This window comes from Trachypithecus francoisi, unplaced genomic scaffold (genome assembly GCF_009764315.1).
Source record: "Trachypithecus francoisi isolate TF-2019V2 unplaced genomic scaffold, Tfra_2.0 Lachesis_group17, whole genome shotgun sequence".
NCBI lineage: Eukaryota > Metazoa > Chordata > Mammalia > Primates > Cercopithecidae > Trachypithecus > Trachypithecus francoisi.
The window spans coordinates 39,130,555-39,148,974 of NW_022681462.1; the positions used below are offsets into that span (position 1 = coordinate 39,130,555).

General features: G+C 44.5%; 2 protein-coding genes across 6 annotated transcripts in view; one reads left to right on the forward strand and one right to left on the reverse strand.

Annotated features, from left to right (window-relative positions):
* Positions 1-13,136, reverse strand: part of LOC117062891 (ribose-5-phosphate isomerase-like) — a 37,193-nt gene extending 24,057 nt beyond the window's left edge. For 3 of the 5 annotated variants that reach the window (XM_033176768.1, XM_033176767.1, XM_033176769.1), the window contains exons 1-3: positions 12,788-13,134; positions 6,273-6,333; positions 4,649-4,704 (exon numbers count right to left, since the gene is read on the reverse strand). In XM_033176768.1, coding sequence (XP_033032659.1) covers positions 4,649-4,704; positions 6,273-6,333; positions 12,788-13,072 — 402 coding nt within the window. In that variant the 5' untranslated portion in view covers positions 13,073-13,134. Of the gene's footprint in view, positions 1-4,648; positions 4,705-6,272; positions 6,334-12,787 lie in introns of all 5 variants that reach the window. The other 2 variants (XR_004428611.1, XM_033176770.1) reach the window with 2 other exon arrangements.
* Positions 13,137-13,926: 790 nt separating this feature from the next.
* Positions 13,927-15,361, forward strand: LOC117062910 (mitochondrial import receptor subunit TOM6 homolog). Its single transcript, XM_033176777.1, has one exon. The coding sequence runs from the start codon at positions 14,801-14,803 to the stop codon at positions 15,023-15,025; it is 225 nt and encodes a 74-aa protein (XP_033032668.1). The 5' UTR covers positions 13,927-14,800; the 3' UTR covers positions 15,026-15,361.
* The last annotated feature ends 3,059 nt before the right edge of the window (positions 15,362-18,420 follow it).

Below are 18,420 nucleotides of genomic sequence, written 5' to 3' on the forward strand. Positions count from 1 at the left end.
AAAATAATATATGATATACAGGTGACATGGTTTGGCTCTGTGTCCCCACCCAAATCTCATCTCAAATTGCACTCCCATAATTCCCATGTGTTGTGGGAGGGACCTGGTGGGAGATAACTAAATCATGAGGGCTGTTTCCTCCATACTGCTCTCGTGGTAGTGAGTAAGTCTCATGAGATCTGACGGTTTTATCAGGGGTTTCTGCTCTTGGGTCTTCCTCATTCTCTCTCTGCCTGCTGCCATCCATGTAGGATGGGACTTGCCCCTCCCTGCCTTCCACCATGATTGTGAGGCTTCCCCAGTCACGTGGAACTGCAAGTTCCAATTAAACCTCTTTCTTTTGTAAATTGCCCAGTCTCATGTATGTATTTATCAGCATTGTGAAAATGGACTAATAAATTGGTACCAGCAGAGTGGGGTGCTGCTGCGAAGATACCTGAAAATACGGAAGTGACTTTGCAACTGGGAAACAGGCAGAGGTTGGAACAGTTTGGAGGGCTCAGAAGACAGGAAAATGTGGGAAAGTTCGGAGACTTGTTGAATGGCTTTGCCTAAAATGCTGACAGTGATACGGACAATAAGGTCCAGATGGAGATGAGAAATTTGTTTGGAACTGGAGCAAAGATGACTCACTGTTTTAGCAAAGAGACTGGCAGCATTTTGCCCCTCCCCTAGAGATTTGTGGAACTTTGAACTTGAGAGAGATAATTTAAGGTATCTGGCGGAAGAAATTTCTAAGCATCAAAGCATTCAAGAGGTGACTTGGGTGCTGTTAAAAGCATTCAACTTTAAAAGGGAAACAGCATAAAAGTTTGAAAAATTTGCAGCCTGACAATGTGATAGAAAAGAAAATCCCATTTTCTGAGGAGGAATTCAAGCTGGGGTCAGAAATCTGAGTAAGTAAGGAGGAGCCAAATGTTAATCCTCAAGACAATGGGGAAAATGTCTCCAGGGCACATCAGAGGTCTTCACGGAAGCCCCTCCCATCACAGGCCCCAAGACATAGGAGAAAAAAGTGATTTTGTGGGCCAGGCCCAGAGTTCCTGAACTGTGTGCAGTCTAGGGACTTGGTGCCCTGCATTCTAGCTACTCCAACCATGGCTGAAAGGGGGCAACAGAGAGCTCGGGCCATAGCTTCAGATGGCACAAGCCCCAAGACTTGGCAGCTTCCACATGGTGCTGAGCCTGCAGGTGCACAGAAGTCAAGAATTGAGGTTTGGGAACTTCTGCCTAGATTTTAGAAGATGTATGGAAACATCTGGATGTCCAGGCAGAAGTTTGCTGCAGGGGCAGGGCTCTCATGGAGAACTTCTGCTAGGGCAGTGTGGAAGGGAAATGTTGGGTTGGAGCCCCTATACAGAGTGTCTACTGGGGCACCACCTAGTGGAGCTGTGAGAAAAGGGCCCCCATCCTCCAGACTCCAGAAAGGTAGATCCAGTGACAGCTTGCACCATGCACCTGGAAAAGCTGCAGACACTCAATGCCAGCCCATGAAAGCATCCAGGAAGGAGGCTGTACCCTGCAAAACCACAGAGGTGGAGCTGCCCAAGACCATGGGAACCCATCTCTTGCATCAGCGTGACCTGGATGTGAGACATGGAGTCAAAGGAAACCATTTTGGAGCTTAAATATCTGACTGCCCATCCTGGATTTCAGACTTGCATGGGACTTGTAGTCCCTGTGTTTTGGCCAATTTCTCCCACTTGGAATGGCTGTATTTACCCAATACCTGTACCCCCACTGTATCTGGAAAATAACTAGTTGATTTTGATTTTATAGGCTCATAGGCAGAAGGGACTTGCCTTGTCTCAGATGAGACTTTAGATTGTGGACTTTTGAGTTAATGCTGAAATGAGCTAAGACTTTGGGGACTGTTGGGAAGGCATGACTGGCTTTGAAATATGAGGACATGAGATCTGGCAGGGGCCAGGGGTGGAATGATATGGTTTGGCTGTGTTCCCACACAAACCTCATCTTGAATTGTTCTCCCATAATTCCCATGTGTTGTGGTAGTGACCTGATGGGAGATAATTGAATCATGAGCGTGGTTTCCTCCATACTGTTCTCATGGTAGTGAGTAAGTCTCTTGAGATCTGATGGTTTTATCAGAGGTTTCTGCTTTTGTGTCTTCCTCATTGTCTCTTTGTCTGCTGCTATCCATGTAAAACAGGACTTGCTCCTCCTTGCCTTCTGCCATGATTGTGAACCTTCCCCAGTCACGTGGAACTGTAAGTCAAATTAAACCTCATTCTTTTGTAAATTGCCCAGTCTCAGGTGTCTTTATCAACAGCATGAAAATGAACTAATACAACAGGAAAAGGATGCTTTCATTGGAAAGGGAGGAAAAATGAGACTGTAGTTGTTTTAGATCTTATTTGCGACCAGATAACATTTGATTTAAATTATACTGCCATTTGGTACAATACTGGGTTAATAAGAAGTTACTTTTATGATGAAATAGTACTGATGATAATGAAGAAAACTGGAGAATTGGAACTCAGCCCTCCTCAAATTGTACTCCCAGCAGAAAATGAACAAGCAATTAGACATCATAAATCATCAGCTAATTACAGTTCTAAATGCAAAGGTATCATAAAGTATAGATACAAAGGGAGGAAAAGTATTTAATTAGTCACAGCCTTTCAAAATCTATGTTCAAGATTCTTTTCTATGATAATTGTTTCTTTACTTCATTGTCTTTACCTCAGTGGACCTCTAAGTTGTTCATCATATTGTTAATTATTTTTCTAATATTCCTATGTTACAAATATTATAAATACTGCAAAAATGTTACCAAAAGAATAAAACTCCAGCCAAAATTATGTTAGCTCATCAATTTGAACTATGGCCACAGAATGTATGTAAGGTGGTCTTCTATTGTCTGTTTTATCCAACATACTCTTTCTTCTAATTCTGACCTACTAAATTACAACAGAAAGGGACATGCTCCCAGTTTGCTCTGAGTCTGTGCCCCTGGTTTATAGTCCTCAAACTTAGCTCAGAATAAAACTAACTTTGACTTAAATCTATAGTGGCTGTTATTTTAACCTTTTGGTTAGTTGATCCACATCAAGAAAAGCATGTAGTTTCAAAATACTGGAGCAGATATCCAATCACCTAAAAGAGCTAAAACTTAGTATGTTCAAGTGAAGAGCAAGAAATAGCGGAGGTCAGGGGTGTGGAGGTGAGAAGAGTGTGCTTTCTTGATAGTGGTCATCTCGGGGAAAGTGATGGCAGTGTGCTTTTTTTTTCTTTTAAATGAAATGACTTGAATTATTTGTTTCTTCAATCCATGTGCATATATAACTTCGAAAATAAACAGCAATGTAATTTACTAAGAAATAAAAATACTTGATGATCAAGTCAGTTGGAAAAATTAGATACTTGGCTTTTCAAAAGACTAAGAAAATCCACCACAAACCACTGAGGCTTTAAAAGAATATCTTCAAGAAAACAAGATTGAAAAAAAAAAAAGCAATATAAAATACTTAAGGTATTGCCTTCCTAGGCAGCCATCCACCTTGTTTAAGGTCTCCGACACATTTGACATCAAGGAAACTCCAACAGTATGCATTATCCAACTCCCTAATCTGTCTACCTGGAATCTCTGCCTTACTACCTACCGTTAAGCTGAGGTCAGTCTGGTTTAGAAGGTAACCTCTCTGCCTTCACCAGAGCTGGCTGCAGGCTGCCAGCATTCTGTGCCTTCGGGATTGGGAGGGTTTCCTAAGAAACCCAGTTGTTCAAGCCTAAGTCCAAAAAGTGCGGGAGCACCAGTCACTCATAAATCTCACCTCCTACCCCAGTGCATAGTATCACCTTGACTAATCCAGTGAGAGATTATACACATACTCTTCCCTGCAATGGCCAGATGAGGGATGAGAGCTGGCTCCATCTGAGCAATTGTCTTCCCTTCTACTTCCCAAAACCTGCTCTTTCCTTATCTCTCCCTATATTTAACTGGCTCCACTGCTTTCCTCCATCAGCTCCTACTAATTTATGATGTACTTGCATTACTAACACGTTGCTTGATTCCTTTTAGCCTGATTTGTTTTTTCTTGAGACCAGGGTCTCACTTTGTCACCCAGGCTGGAGTGCACTGGCACAATCACAGCTCACTGCAACCTGGACCTCCTGGGCTCAAGGGAGATCCTCCCGCCTCAGCCTCCCACATAGCTGTAACTGCAGGTATGAGCTACCACACCCAGATAATTTTTGTAATTTTTGTAGAAGCAGGCTTTCACCATATTTCCCAGGCTGGTCTTGAACTCCTGAGCTCAAGTGATCTGCCTACTTTGGCCTCCCAAAGTACTGGGATTACAGGCATGAGCCATACCTGGCCTAGCCTGATTTTTTTTTCATGTATAAAAAGGAATAATATTCCTTGAGGATAGAGACTACCTGGCCATCTCTGCATACTCTGTAGTGCCTAAACTCAACATGCACTGAAATATTCACCAAGGGATTAAACAAATGCACCTAAAACTACAATTCCAAGAAGGAATCCTTGGTCAACAAACTCTCCTATTCATGGAATCTCTGACCTAGTACAACCTTGAGGTACAAGACAAGGCCATGTGTCCACAACCCCAGGGAACCAGAAGATATAGCAGAAGCTGTCATGATGCAGATGGAAAGCAGGACATACCTGGAAGGAAGTGGGAATACAGACGAGGTTCAGATTCTCTTGCTTCACGCTTTCAGCTGTGGAAACAAAAGCCATATTGGCAGTTTTTCACTCTCTTCACTTTATTTTTCTTGTCACATGTGTTTGCTCAAATCCAACAAACAAGGGAAGGTCTATTTCACACTGACAGCTGCCTTTCATCCTGTGTCCCCCTTCTAGGTGGGAAAGCTGGTGACTGTACTTCACACATCAGAAGATAGGGACACAAGAAAGCCTGGAGAGGTAAGCACTGACCACAGAAAGCAGTGTCAGTGTTTGCTATTGTTATGTGCCTGGCAACATTCTAAGAACTTTGTAGATATGAACTCTTAATCTGAACAATCCAAAAAGTAAGTTAAATTATTTTCCCCATTTTGCAGATAAGGCAAGTGAGGCTCAGAGAGGTAATGTAATTTGGTAGTTATACCGCTAATAAGGGTCACAGCTGGGGTAAGATCCCAGGCGGTCTAGCCACCCAGTCTTAAGTCCCCTATATTGCCGCACCTAGGAAAAAGCTAGAACTTTACTTTTGCATTTTAGTAAAAAAGATACTTATTTGTAGGCCCCAAAGAGTGGCTAAAGGAGATTTATTTTTCCAATTTGGATTTGTACCTTTCAGGAAAGTTTGATTTAAAAAAAAAAAAAAAGACTTCAGGAAAAACCTCGTTAAAATTTCAAGTCTTTTTAATCACTGAGTGCATCTTGGGAGGTTTGGGTGCCACCATTACAAAATCCACAGTAACTCCTGTGCCCTGAAAGTATTCTCCAGATACTTGGTTAAGATTGAAAGGTATGGCTTGCAGTAAGCTGAGATCCGGCCACTGCATTCCAGCCTGGGCATCAGAACGAGACTCTGTCTCAAAAAAAAAAAAAAAAAAAAAAAAAAGATTGAAAGGTATGTAACACAAAAGCTCCTATTTGGCCAATGAGAAGCCTTCCAGAAGTCATCACACCAGCACTACAACCACTCCTTCATAACAAAGTGTTCCTGGACTTTCCCTCCTGGGCTCTGCCCCTTGGCACCTAGAAGAATTCGGCATTCAGGCAGGCCTCTCCTCTGGGCTTTGTTCTTACAAACAAAGAGCAGGGCGGTAAAACCTGTTGAGCAGCCACAGGGGCTGATAATTCCTGAGCCTTTCCTAAGCATAGAGACACGGTAATCAGTGTGAAATAAGCACCTGCAGGAACCAGCCAGCAATGGCAGGAGCCCCACATCCACTCCAGGGTCATGGACAGGGCAAACCCACTGTGGCCTCAATCATCTGCCTGAGGAAGTCTAAGGCCACACACAGGCCTCAATGGTACAGTGCCATCGACATGATTAAAATTGTACTGTGACCTCAAGCTAAGTCAGCTCCTCCCATCTAGATGAGTAGAGTAAACAAAGGCAAGGACACCCTTCAAAGTTGGATGAAGAGGCCCAAGATTCCCTCTCTCCACAAAAGAGCAGAAACACTCAGCTGACCTCAGGTAGTCCCTCTCTCCAGCTCTGTACTGCTGAAGCCAAAAGGGCAATGCCAAACCTGTGCGCCACTTCCTCCCTTTCCTCTACCTCCCTACCCCATCATCACCCACAAAGCATCCAGCAGACAGTGAGAGAGCGTACCTATTCGCTGCACAGCGTGGACAATTGTCGAACCGCTTCCAATTCCCAGCACTTGGTTATTCTGACAAAAGGGGGAAAGAAAAAACAAAACTTATTAATACCATATTTTACTCCCTTGTCAGCCCACTTCCTAAAGCTATAAAATTATTATGAACAGCAATTCACCAACACAGGTGCAAGACAGGTACTGTGCCTATTTTATAGGAACATAAACACTGAACCTCAGTGCTGTACTTTAACCAACGCATGGTGGACAAATGTTCAGCAAGGCCCTCCTCCCTGCATTTCTGACACTGTCAACACCACCACTTCCTCCCTCCATTCTACCACATAATTGGTGCAATTACTTGCAACTGAATAGCAACTTGTGTCACCCTCATAGAAATGGCCTGCATATAAACACTTAAAGATCCCCAACATTTCAAGCCAGCAACAGTGTGTTTAAAAAAAAAAGAAAGAAAGAAGAAGAAGAAAGAAAAGAAAAAGATTCCTGGCCAACCCCAGGGAGGTAATTAGAAAAACACCTTAAAAAAAAAAAAACAAACAATAGAGCCTGGAGCCTAGGTAAAGGAGGAAAGCTAAGGCTTCTGGCTTCAGTGTCTTCCACAGGCACCTTCAAGTTGGGAGCACCACAAGACATATCAGGCCCACCATCTAGAGCTCTCCCAAAGTCAGCAGATAAAGGGAGGACCTGAAGTAACCTTAAAATAATAAACTATGTCAGCATCTGCCTAGGTGACGCCACGGGGTGCTCATTTTGCATGAGCCTGCCTCAGAGAAAACGGGAAGAGGGCAAAGGCTTAGTTAAGAACATGAAAAATAGTCTTCATCTGCAATAGAAGGATTGTAATAGAGCAGAGCACTTCCTGAGTACAAAGTACAAGCAGGCATCACAATACCGAGCCTACCACCTTAAGAAACAAAGAAGGTACCTACAAACAGACCAAAGACAGAGTAAAAGCTCAGCTCAGTCTACTAGACCACAAAGACCAAAACGAGGCCAGGGTACTAACAGTCAGGAACTAATACGGAGTTCAGTGCCTAAGCAACTTCCTGACATCTATCTCCTGCAGGTGCAAGGCAAAGTCAACTGAACACCAAAGCGGCAGCTACCATTTATTAAGCACCTACCAAGAAGGCTTATAAATGTTAATATAAAGTCAAATCTCACAACAATCACTTATGACCCAGAGACCCACTATTAACACTTTATAGATGAGTTCACTATTGTAAGGAAAAACTGAAGACTTTGAAATGATCAAAAGAAACTACCGGATATCCTTCCAATGGGATGCTGGAACCTGATTGTATTGTCTGACTCGAAGAAGGTATGTGCCTTTGTCTTTAAGATATATGACGACTCTATAGAGATACACTTTAACTTGCAGAAAACTGTTAACAAAGCAAGTAATTTTTGTTCTAAAGCAAATTAATAGTGTTCTATGAGATACAATTATGAACAGATCTTCTAAATTCATTTTAAGATTTTTTTTTTTACTACATATGAGCTTATGGTTGACTTCTCCTGTCTGCTTTGAACATCTCCACCAAAACTCATGTTGAAAGTTAATTGCCATTATAACAATATTAAGAAGTGGGACCTTTACGAGGTGATTGGGTCAGAGGGCTCCACCCTCATGGGTGGGATTGGTGCCCACCCATAGCACTGCAACATCTGTTCTCTCTCACCAGCTACCAGCACCTTGATACTGGACTTCGCAGCCTCCAGAAGTATAAGCCAAAACATTTCTGTTCATTATAAATTACTCAGTCTCAGGTATTCTATTACAGCAGCACAAAATGGACTAAGACACCTATGAACAGGTTCTAATAACTTTTCCAGTTCCTTAATTTACTGAGTTAAAGAAAATCTTTGACATATATTCATTTTATATATGTGTGATTTTACCTGTTTTAAATATACATACAAGATATATATCTTGTATATGTATTTACAGTACATATAAATAATATCAATGCCCCCCCTCCCACACACACACACATACAAACTCATCCTCAAACTCCTGGACTCATACAACCCTACTGCCTCAGCTTCCCACATAGCTAGTACTACAGGAACATGCCACCATGCCCAGCTAATTTTTTAATTATTTTAAGAGACACAGTCTCACTGTCAACCAGGCTAGTCTCGAACTCCTGGCCTCAAGTGATCCTCTTACCTCTGCCTCCCAAAGTGCTGGGATTACAAGATGAGCCATTTCAATCGAATAAGCAACTTCTGGAAGTTCAATTTGCTGAAACATCAATCTACTTCAAATTTCTTAAGATTTCCAACAACTGATTAACAACTAATTTATCTGACAAAGGAAAGCCCATAGTAAAACCTTCTTTTTAGGAAGAAGAAAAGTCCTGAAGCTTCGGCCCTCAGCACAAACAGGGCCACAACTAAAATCCTTCATTCCCCATAGGACAAAGGCCATAGGAATACTTAAAGTCAGCCAGTTAACGTAGGCCTCACGTTAGATATGGTCCTTCTCACAGTTAGACTACCTCTATAACTAGAAAAGATTAGAAAGAATGACCAATAAGTAGAGTTACCAAAAAAAAAAAAAAAATCAAATACTAATGTCCCCACAACCACATACATGTACACTAAAAATGCTTCTATAGCCTCTCCTACCTACAGAAGACTTTACCCAACAACTTTTGTGTTACTGACCTGGTGGAAACTGCTTTTACTAGCTCACAGTTCCAAAGTCACTGAATGCATCAGGTGCTTGGGTTATCAGAACAGGGTTCGCACTAGGTCAGGATTCCACCTGTGCCAATGCTCTCAAGAAGGCAATGTGTCTAATGCAGTTGTTTAGCTACCTGGGACAATCTCCAAAGGCAAGGACTTCAAGACAAGTAAATGACACATCACAGCACAGAAACATTCAAAATGGCTAAATATCTCACATATAAAAATCTTCAAGCAATGAGAAAATGTCCTATGTCTCAGTGTGGAAAAACTCAAACTTTTTCCTCTGCTCTTACACCACAACAATTATCAACACAGAAGACTTCTGTAACCAAATGTATGGGGATTTCTCCCCATATCCCAAGCAAGCAATCTACTCTGCAGCAGACACCAGCTGGGTATCCTCCAAATCAATTTCAACACTCTCTACTTGGAGATACCATAAGGTTCCACTAGTTGAGGGCTCAACTCTCAAGATTGCCTCCTCCTTCCTACCAAATGCAAGTTCAGGCCTCCAGAACTTCTGACTTGCCAGCTTCAAGTTGGAGTTCCCACAACCCTCTCTTTGGGTTTGATTAACTTGCTAGAGTGGCTCACAGAACTCAGGGAAACATGTTTACCAGTTTATTATAAAGGCTATGATGAAGGATATGGATGAAGAGATGCATAGGTAAAGGCATGTAAGAAGGAGCACAGAGCTTCCATGCTCTCTCTAGGCACACCATCCTCCAGGGACCTTCATATGTTCTGCTCTCCAGAAGCTTCCAAACCCTGTCCTCTTGAGCCTTTTTTTTTTTTTTTGAGATTTTATCGAATAGATATGATTGGATCTTGGAAAAGACCAGGAATTATAAGGGCCTAGAAATGTGACTGGACAAAAATGGCATGATCCAATACTAGCAGACTGACTGGGGGAATCCTGCAAGGGCTGTCTGTTCAGATTCTTCACCTGCAGCATTCCTTCCTCCAGGGTATGGAAGAGGAACCCGCCTGAAATGGGGATCTTAATGACCTACAATCAGACAACATAGGTCACAGAATTTCTTTATGGCCAGCTCCAAGACAGAAAAGCACTGGGGAGACAAAGGAGCAAGCAGAAGGAGGGCAGAAGGTAAGAGAGGAAGATTCTGTTTTCTGAGGCCTGCTCTGGGCCCTAAAGCACCCCAAATATAACAAAAGACTGTAGTAAGAGTTATGAGAGTTATGAACCAGGAGCCATGGATAAAAACATTGTGTATATGTGTGTGTGTTTAGAATATCACACTAGATAGACTTAACCTGACCTTCACACTTGACCTGAAGCTAGGAACTCTAGCTTTACAGTCATTCAATCACCAGATTCCTGGTTACCAAGCTTAGCCATACATTCATGTCACTCACAGTCCCAGCAGGCAGGTGGCATAGAGGTGAATTCGGATGAATCAGACAAGCTCTGTGTAAGGTTCCTTCTTTGCCTTTTGGAAGAGACCAGGAATTGCAAGGCCCTGCCAGGCCTAAAGCTCTTCAACTATGTGGTCCCTGCTGTCTTGGAATCAAATGACTGGCCCAGGAATCAGTGTCTTTGCCAAAGCCAACCAGAGGTGACCAAAGGCTGCCTATGAGGTGGCCCAACAGCAGAAGACTGCCAAGCAGGCCCTGCTAGAGGAGTGGCCCCATTCTAATGGGCAATATTAAACCACATGTATGTGCAACATCAGAACTTCCCTCAGCTTGTCGAATGGAGTAACTCTGGAAATACTACTTCTGCTAACCAACTAGAACCACCGCCCATCAGCTTCCTCAACCAAGCCAGTCAAAAAACAAAGCCTAGGCTCCAAAGAGAACAAAGGGATGAAGCTACAGATGTTCAGAAGAGCCTAGTTCTGAATGGCGACCCATCCTGGGTAGCTACACCCCCAGAAACAGACAGAGCTGGGCCCAGGGTGGCTATACAAAGGATTCACCTGAGAACTCTCCATGTTTTCCATCCACCCAGACATGGAAGTGGTCGACATATTGGAACTCCAATGGACTAGGGAACAGGAAGCCCTACTCCCCAGAGATTCTACACAAAGAACCTCCAATAACCCCAACACTTTCATATTTGTGTCCACACTGCACACAATTGAACATGTATGTACTGGGCAGGCCCCACTGTGACCAATGCTAAATGAAGGTTAACTACCCTCCAGGAGCTTACCCTTTAAGGGGCTGGAAGAAATGAACACACAGATGACCAAAACATAAGATACAACATAAAGCACATAAGAGGCATGAAGTGCTACAGAATCGCGGAAAAGAAATCTTCCTCTCCTTAGGATGCTAAGGAAAAACTGAAAGGAGGAAATGGACTTTAAGCCAAACCCTGAAGGGCATATATGACTTTAACAGGTGCCCCCAAAAGGTCACTGGAGATCTCTCCAAAATCACCTAACTTCATGAGATGTGGTCAGAATCCAGTGTTTTGGGGCTCTAGCCTAAGGTCAGGGCTTGCAGATTTTTATTTAATCAAATACATAACTATAACACAAAGGTCAGGGAGATGTGCCACCAAATATTAACGTAAATTCATTAACAAGACAACTTAGATATGGGGCTTTTCTAATTGTATTCTCATGTGAATTACATTTGACTATTAGCTATTCACTTTATGCAGACATTTTGAAATTTCAGCTTATTGTCTCACTTTTACAACTGAGGCACTGAATCCCAAAGGTAGGGTCAAATTAACACATTTTACATTATCTCTGTTAATCCCCATAGAAAATCCTATTGCCAATCAGACTTGCAACAGGCTACACCAGAATAGGGCAGCAGTGGAAAGGGTAGAAGGGAACACTGGGACATCCCTCCCACAGAACTGGCTGAGCCACAGGTTACCACACTGTCCACTCCCACTCAAACACGCTGTGGTGAAGCTCATCAAACATCATCTAAGCAAAATAATTTTGTTGAGTAAAGCATTAACAAATGTAAAGAACTATTATTGGAGAAGAAAAGAGACTCTAATACCACTTTCTAATAAGTAGAAATGAGAAATTAAAAAACCAGTAAGACCAAGGAAACTACACCACAGGGCAGACATACTCCACTTGGATTCCTTATTATAATTAAGATAATTAACTTGATTGCTGACAGCAAAACCACCTGGATTTAAAAAAACAAAACAAAAAAACTCCACTAACAGCACCACGCCACTTAACAAACAAGTAGGGACCACGACCTGACTGAATAACAGCTAAACATCTCTGCAGCCCCGCCTTAAAAAATAAACCAGCATCCTCCAGACTTAGTCCACCCCGCCCTATGGAAAGGAGGAAGTTTGAAGCCCCGGGTCTTCCCTTCCCTCGAGGAGTTCACTCAGGGGCCGGCGCGCACCAAGCCCAGAACCTCCTTCGACTGAAATGTCAAAGCACTAACAAACCAACTCTCCGCCGGCATCCGGGTCAGTAAAGAGAAATGAAAACCTCTCCGCAGTCCCAAAGCCCACTATTTTCCATTTATTGATAAGGAGACCACAAGACAACTACCTCTAGCCCCCATTCCAAACATGAGACAACACCAGGCTCCACTTTGCAAACTGTTCCAGCTGGACAAGGAGTCTTTAGAAAGCTCAAATATTAGAAGATTCGCCCCCAACCGATTCCACATCTAAAAGGTCTTTAAGGAGCAAGGAAGAGGGGTCTAAACTCGGGTAAAGTGCACACTCTCTACCCTCTCACTCAGCCCCCGCCCTGCCAGGACGTAGGCGCGCCTCGGCAGCACCCAGAAAGCGCAACAGGAGCCCAACACGCCGAGGACATGCTTCCCGCGCCCCACGTCCCCAGGTGCTCACCCTCACGTGGTTCTCCACGGCCGCGCGGCCCGCCAGCTTCTTGGCCTCCTCGGCCTTGGACATCGTGGAGGGGGCCGGGCAGATGCTGTTGGAGTCCCCGCAGCTGGTGCCTGTGTTGCCAGCACCGCCACGGGTCCCGGACTGTGCACGCCCCGGCAGCCGCACGTGGGAACCCGGGAGGTCCCAGCTGTTCCCTCCTCCGCCAGAGGCCGCGCCCCCGGCCCTCCCGGGCAGCGGGGCCAAGACCCGCCCGTAGAGGGTGCTGAAGGGCCCGGGGCGCTGCATCCCGACGCCTCGCTCCGGCCTCCGCTGAAGTCCCGCCCCCGGCTCCCCCGGAAATCTGGTCGCTTACGTACACACTCTGCGTGCCCTGCTGCGCGGTCCTTGCTGGGAAGTGTGGTTCTATGGCTTCGAGGACCGCTATCTGCGTCTCAGTCTGGACTACCAACCCCATAATGCTCTCCGCGACGAGATGCGCAATCGCCGGCGACGGGCTCCGGCATTCGCTCTGTGGGAGTATCAGTGTGGTGACTGCTTACTCGCGGGAAGTGTTCTCAGGCCACGATTAGGTGAAGCACAGGGATATTTCTGTTCGCCCATGCATCCGAGAAAGGAGTGTTAGACCTGACCCTGTTGTTTCTCCCAGCAGTGAGAACGTGGCCATGGACGAGAATTCCAAGTAGTGGCACTTCTGTAGACGACGCGGCCCTTTTGGGATTACTACTACCCAGGAAACTCACATGCGACGCGGGCGCCAGCTGAAGTCCATCTAGACCCCCGCAGACCCAAGGTCACAAGTTGAGGACCCCCTGCCGTAGACATTCTTCTGCACCTAGTGGTGGAGCAGGTGGACCTGCACCTTGCTCCGCCCATTTGAAGACTGGTTCTGCACAGATGAGTGTGCTCTGCAGCGATCCTGCACTCTGGTGACTAACAAGGACTTACTGTGAAAACAGATTTATCTTTTCTTCTCTACCTTTAAGGTTTCTTGCTGTTGAGAATAGTTAAGGGACGAGGAATTGTTATTGCCCCCATTTTACAGGCAAAGAAACTAATACTGGCCCCAACCTTACCGACCACTTGGAGGTCCCCAAAAACACATGACCTTTGTGTTTCTCGGCTGTTAGTGGAATCCTTTCTGTCTGCTCATGAACTCATCTTCAAACGCATTCCAGGCTTTCAAAACTCTTCTGTGAGCGCAAGTCCCTGGTATGGGCCACTGTTAACTGCCGCTTATCACCTAGATTTTCTTAACTATGCTTTGCCCCCTGAGGCTGTGAGCTCCTGAATCTTCACCTTTGTCTGTAGGAGGAAAAGTTGTTTGAGATGATATTTGAATCCTTCAATTTAGGCCAAATTCAGAACATAGCAGAAGGTTCTGGCTAACATGCAGAACCGTATGACTGGACTCCCACTACTGTTGGTCTGCAAAGTTGAAGGCTACTGTAGGCAAGTGTGACACCTTTAATGTATCTCCTTAGGAGCAGTCTTTCACCTTATTCATGCTCCTCGGCACCCACACCAAAAGAATGATGAAGCAAATGTTAGCTAGTCTCTGCTTTACCCCATCACCCCCATCCTGAGGACCTTTGAACCATTTTAAATGCTCTACCTGCCAGCCTGGCCATCTATGCACTGCTTGCTCCATCTACCCTTCTGATTCAGCTGAAATGCCACCTTCTCAAAGAAGTCTAAGTGACCACCTCATCTAAATTGGGTTTCCTACCCACGCCTCCTCTATCACTTTGCCCATGGTTGTATTTCCATCACAGAACTTCCATCCATCATTCATTTCCTTCGTTTTGTACTTCTTTATCATATATCCTCTGTAGAAAAGAACATTCTGAGAAGACGGACTTTGGGTGTCTTTCTACAGAATCTTCCATTCCTAAAACTTCCTGACCTGTAGATGGTCCTCAACAAATATCTAAAACACTTTAAATAACAAATAGATGTATTCACCCGCGACGCCGATACGGTTCCTCCACCGAGGCGCATGCGAAGGTGCCTACTATGGCTTCCAGCGGGGTCCCGGTGAGCGCTGCTGGCTTGGCTAATGAAACGCCCGAAATACCAGACAACGTGGGAGACTGGCTTCGGGGCGTCTACCGCTTTGCCACAGATAGGAATGACTTCCGGAGGAACTTGATACTAAATTTGGGACTCTTTGCTGCGGGAGTTTGGCTGGCCAGGAACTTGAGTGACATTGACCTCATGGCACCTCAGCCAGGGATGTAGCCAAGTAGACAAATGGAATCCTGTGCTGAACCCGAATCTTCCAAAAAACAGCCTACAATCTGTGACCACCACAAGATGTGCCCTGATGGCAGCTGAAGTTTGATTCAGATGGGCACTTTTCTTCCCTCTCCCTGCCTAGTTTCCTTTTGTTCCTTGAGTCCACGCAGAATTCCATTCTCTGGTCAGCCGACAGGCTTAAACTAAAGTATGGCCTCTGTTCTATAAAGTTCTGTACATAGTTCCCAAGCTTCTGCAGGGGGTGATCTTTGCTCTTGTCCTGAGAAATAACAGTGTTGTTTTAACAAACATTTGAAATAAATACCGTACACAAAAAAATAAATAAATAAATAAATAAATAAATAACAAATAGATGTCATATTTTAACCCTACACTCCACCTTCGGCCATACAAAATTTTAGTCCCTGCGTCCATGCTCTTACCTCCGTGTTTTTGTACACTCTGTACCCTTCTAACTCTTGGATATTCTTCAAGACTTCATTCTGTTACTTGTTACTCTGCAACTCTAAACACTACTCTTAGTTGAGTTGGCTGTTCTTCAGTGCTCCCAATCACCTGTAACCTCTCTTTCATAACTATCTTGCTCTATTCATTTGACTGTCTCACCCAAAAGACATGTCCCTTGATGGCAGAGACTGTTGCTCATAAAGTGGACAGTGCCTTGTTCAATTACTGTTTTGGGGTGGCAAGGTGTGTCTGTGCCTGTTTGTGTTCTCTTTCCTTCTCTCTTTTCTCCATGTTGTACTCATCTTTCCATTTCTGTACCCCTTTTAATCCTTTCCTTAAGTTGTTATTCATGCCTAGTGATTCTCATGGACATTCTGAAATCCAGGTTCTTAGGGCTGAAGACTATGCTGATCTTTGAAATAATATGAGTATCACATTCTGATGACACTTCATTTGCATAATTATTGATAGTACTACCAGGTACGATGCTAAGTACTTTGCAGACTTTATCACATTTAATCCTAACTTCAAGAAGTGGATACCATTAACTCCTGGCAGGGCACAGTGGCTCTCACCTGTAATCTGAGCACATTGGGAGGCCAAGGCAGGTGGATCACCTGAGGTCACAAGTTTGAGACTAGCCTGGCCAACATGGTGAAACCCTGTCTCTACTAAAAATATAAAATTAGCCAGGTGTGGTGGCACACGCCTGTAGTCCCAGCTACTCAGGAGGCTGAGACAGGAGAATCACTTGAACTGGGGAGGTAGAGGCTGCAGTGAGCTGAGATGGTACCACTGCACTCCAGCCTGGGCAAGACAGAGTGAGACTTCATTTCAAAAAAAAAAAAAAAAAGAAGTGGATACTGTTATCCTCATTGGTATAAAAGAAGTCCTCACTTTGGGAGACCAAGGCAGGCAGATCACAAGGTCAGGAGTTCGAGGCCAGCCTGGCCAACATGGTGAAACCCTGTCTCTTCTGAAAATACAAAAACTAGCTGGGCATGGTGGTGGGTGCCTGTAATCCCAGCTACTCGAGAGGCTGAGGCAGGAGAGTCAGTTGAACCCAGGAGGTGGAGGTTGCAGTGAGCTGAAATTGCACCATTGCACTCCAGCCTGGGTGACAGGGTGAGACTCTATCTAAAAAAAAAAAAAAAAAAAAAAGTCCTCACTTACTCAAGGTCACACTGCTTGTGAGCGAAGCTGGGATATGAACCTCCACTGATTATAGGACCAAACCCTGACCTAATAGAATCACCTAGATGGGGATTTATTGATTGCCCCACCCCACCCCCAATATAGCCATGAACTTTGTATAAACCACACAGGTAATGCCTTTTCTCTTTTTTTTTTTTTGAGATGGAGTCTCGCTCTGCCGCCTGGGCTGGAGTGCAGTGGCCGGATCTCAGCTCACTTCAGCTCACTGCAAGCTCCGCCTCCCGGGTTCACGCCATTCTCCTGCCTCAGCCTCCCGAGTAGCTGGGACTACAGGCGCCTGCCACCACGCCCGGCTAGTTTTTTGTATTTTTTTTTAGTAGAGACAGGGTTTCACTGTGTTAGCCAGGATAGTCTCGATCTCCTGACCTCGTGATCCACCCGTCTCGGCCTCCCAAAGTGCTGGGATTACAGGCTTGAGCCACCGCGCCCGGCCAATGCCTTTTCTCTTTAAAGCCATAAGTAATAGCAGTAAATCTTAAGACAAAATGGTTAAGAGGGAAAAAAACTATGAATGAGGAAGTACTAAATGAAGGGACGTGCACAGGTTTTGGATGATGGACCAGATTCAGGGTCTGATAAAGTAAGATCAATCTACTTTATAACTTAACCCACTAAAAAGCCTTTTTTTAATTACAAGGGCCATGCTGATCTCTGTATGTTGCCAGTTTTAGTATGTGTAGTGCCAAAGCGAGCACTAAAAAGTCTTTTTTTTAAAAACTAGATTGCACTAGAAAGAACCACATGAGGTTTATTCTTCCCTCTTTCAAGAAACCTAATGAAATTGGGCTGAGATTCCAAGGAACTCCTAGAAAAGAGTTATCAGTACCAGAATGAAGGATCCTAGAGGGCAGAGCCCACCGTTCTACCCTATTTATAGTGGTGAGAGGTAGGGCCTGCGCCTGTGTGGGCTTTAGTTATTCGCTCCCATGATAGTCCCAGCATGGTCCAGTCTGAGAGGAAACAGAGGCAATGGGCACCATGGCACTTCACTTAATGCTGGTGTGTTAGTCCATTTTCATACTGCTGGTAAAGACATAGCTGAGACTGGGCAATTTACAAAAGAAAGAGCTTTAATGGACATATAGTTCCACGTGGCTAGGGAAGCCTCACAATCATGGCAGAAGACAAGGAGAAGCAAGTCACATCTTACATGGGTAGCAGCAGGCAAAGAGAGAGAGCTTGTCCCATTTTTAAAACCATCAGATCTCGTGAGACTTACTATCATGAGGACAGCACAGGAAATACCTGCTCCCACAGTTAAATTATCTCCCACCAGGTCCCTCCCACAATAGGTGGGAATTATGGGAGCTACAAGATGAGATTTGGGTGGGGACACAGAGCAAACCATATCAGCTGGGATGTAGGCACCACCAGGAAGATACATAGCCATCATTGTGTGCCTGCCCAGGCTTCAGCGAAGCAGGAAAAACTCTTGCTTTCCACTTCCTCATTTCCATTTCCTCTCCTTTCTCACTCACTTTTCTCAAAGTTTGTACATTTTTCTCACTTCAAAGTTTGTACGGTTTGAAGATGATTTCCATGGAAGACTGTACAGAGCTACAAACTAGATATTGGAATGGATTTGAGGATCCTGCCAGAGACTGAAGATGCTGGCTCAGATTTATCTCAGAATAGAGTTTGGCTCACCCTACTTTCACTCAACAGCTTCACTCATTTAGACATAGCAACCCAACTTCACACCCTCCACTCTCACA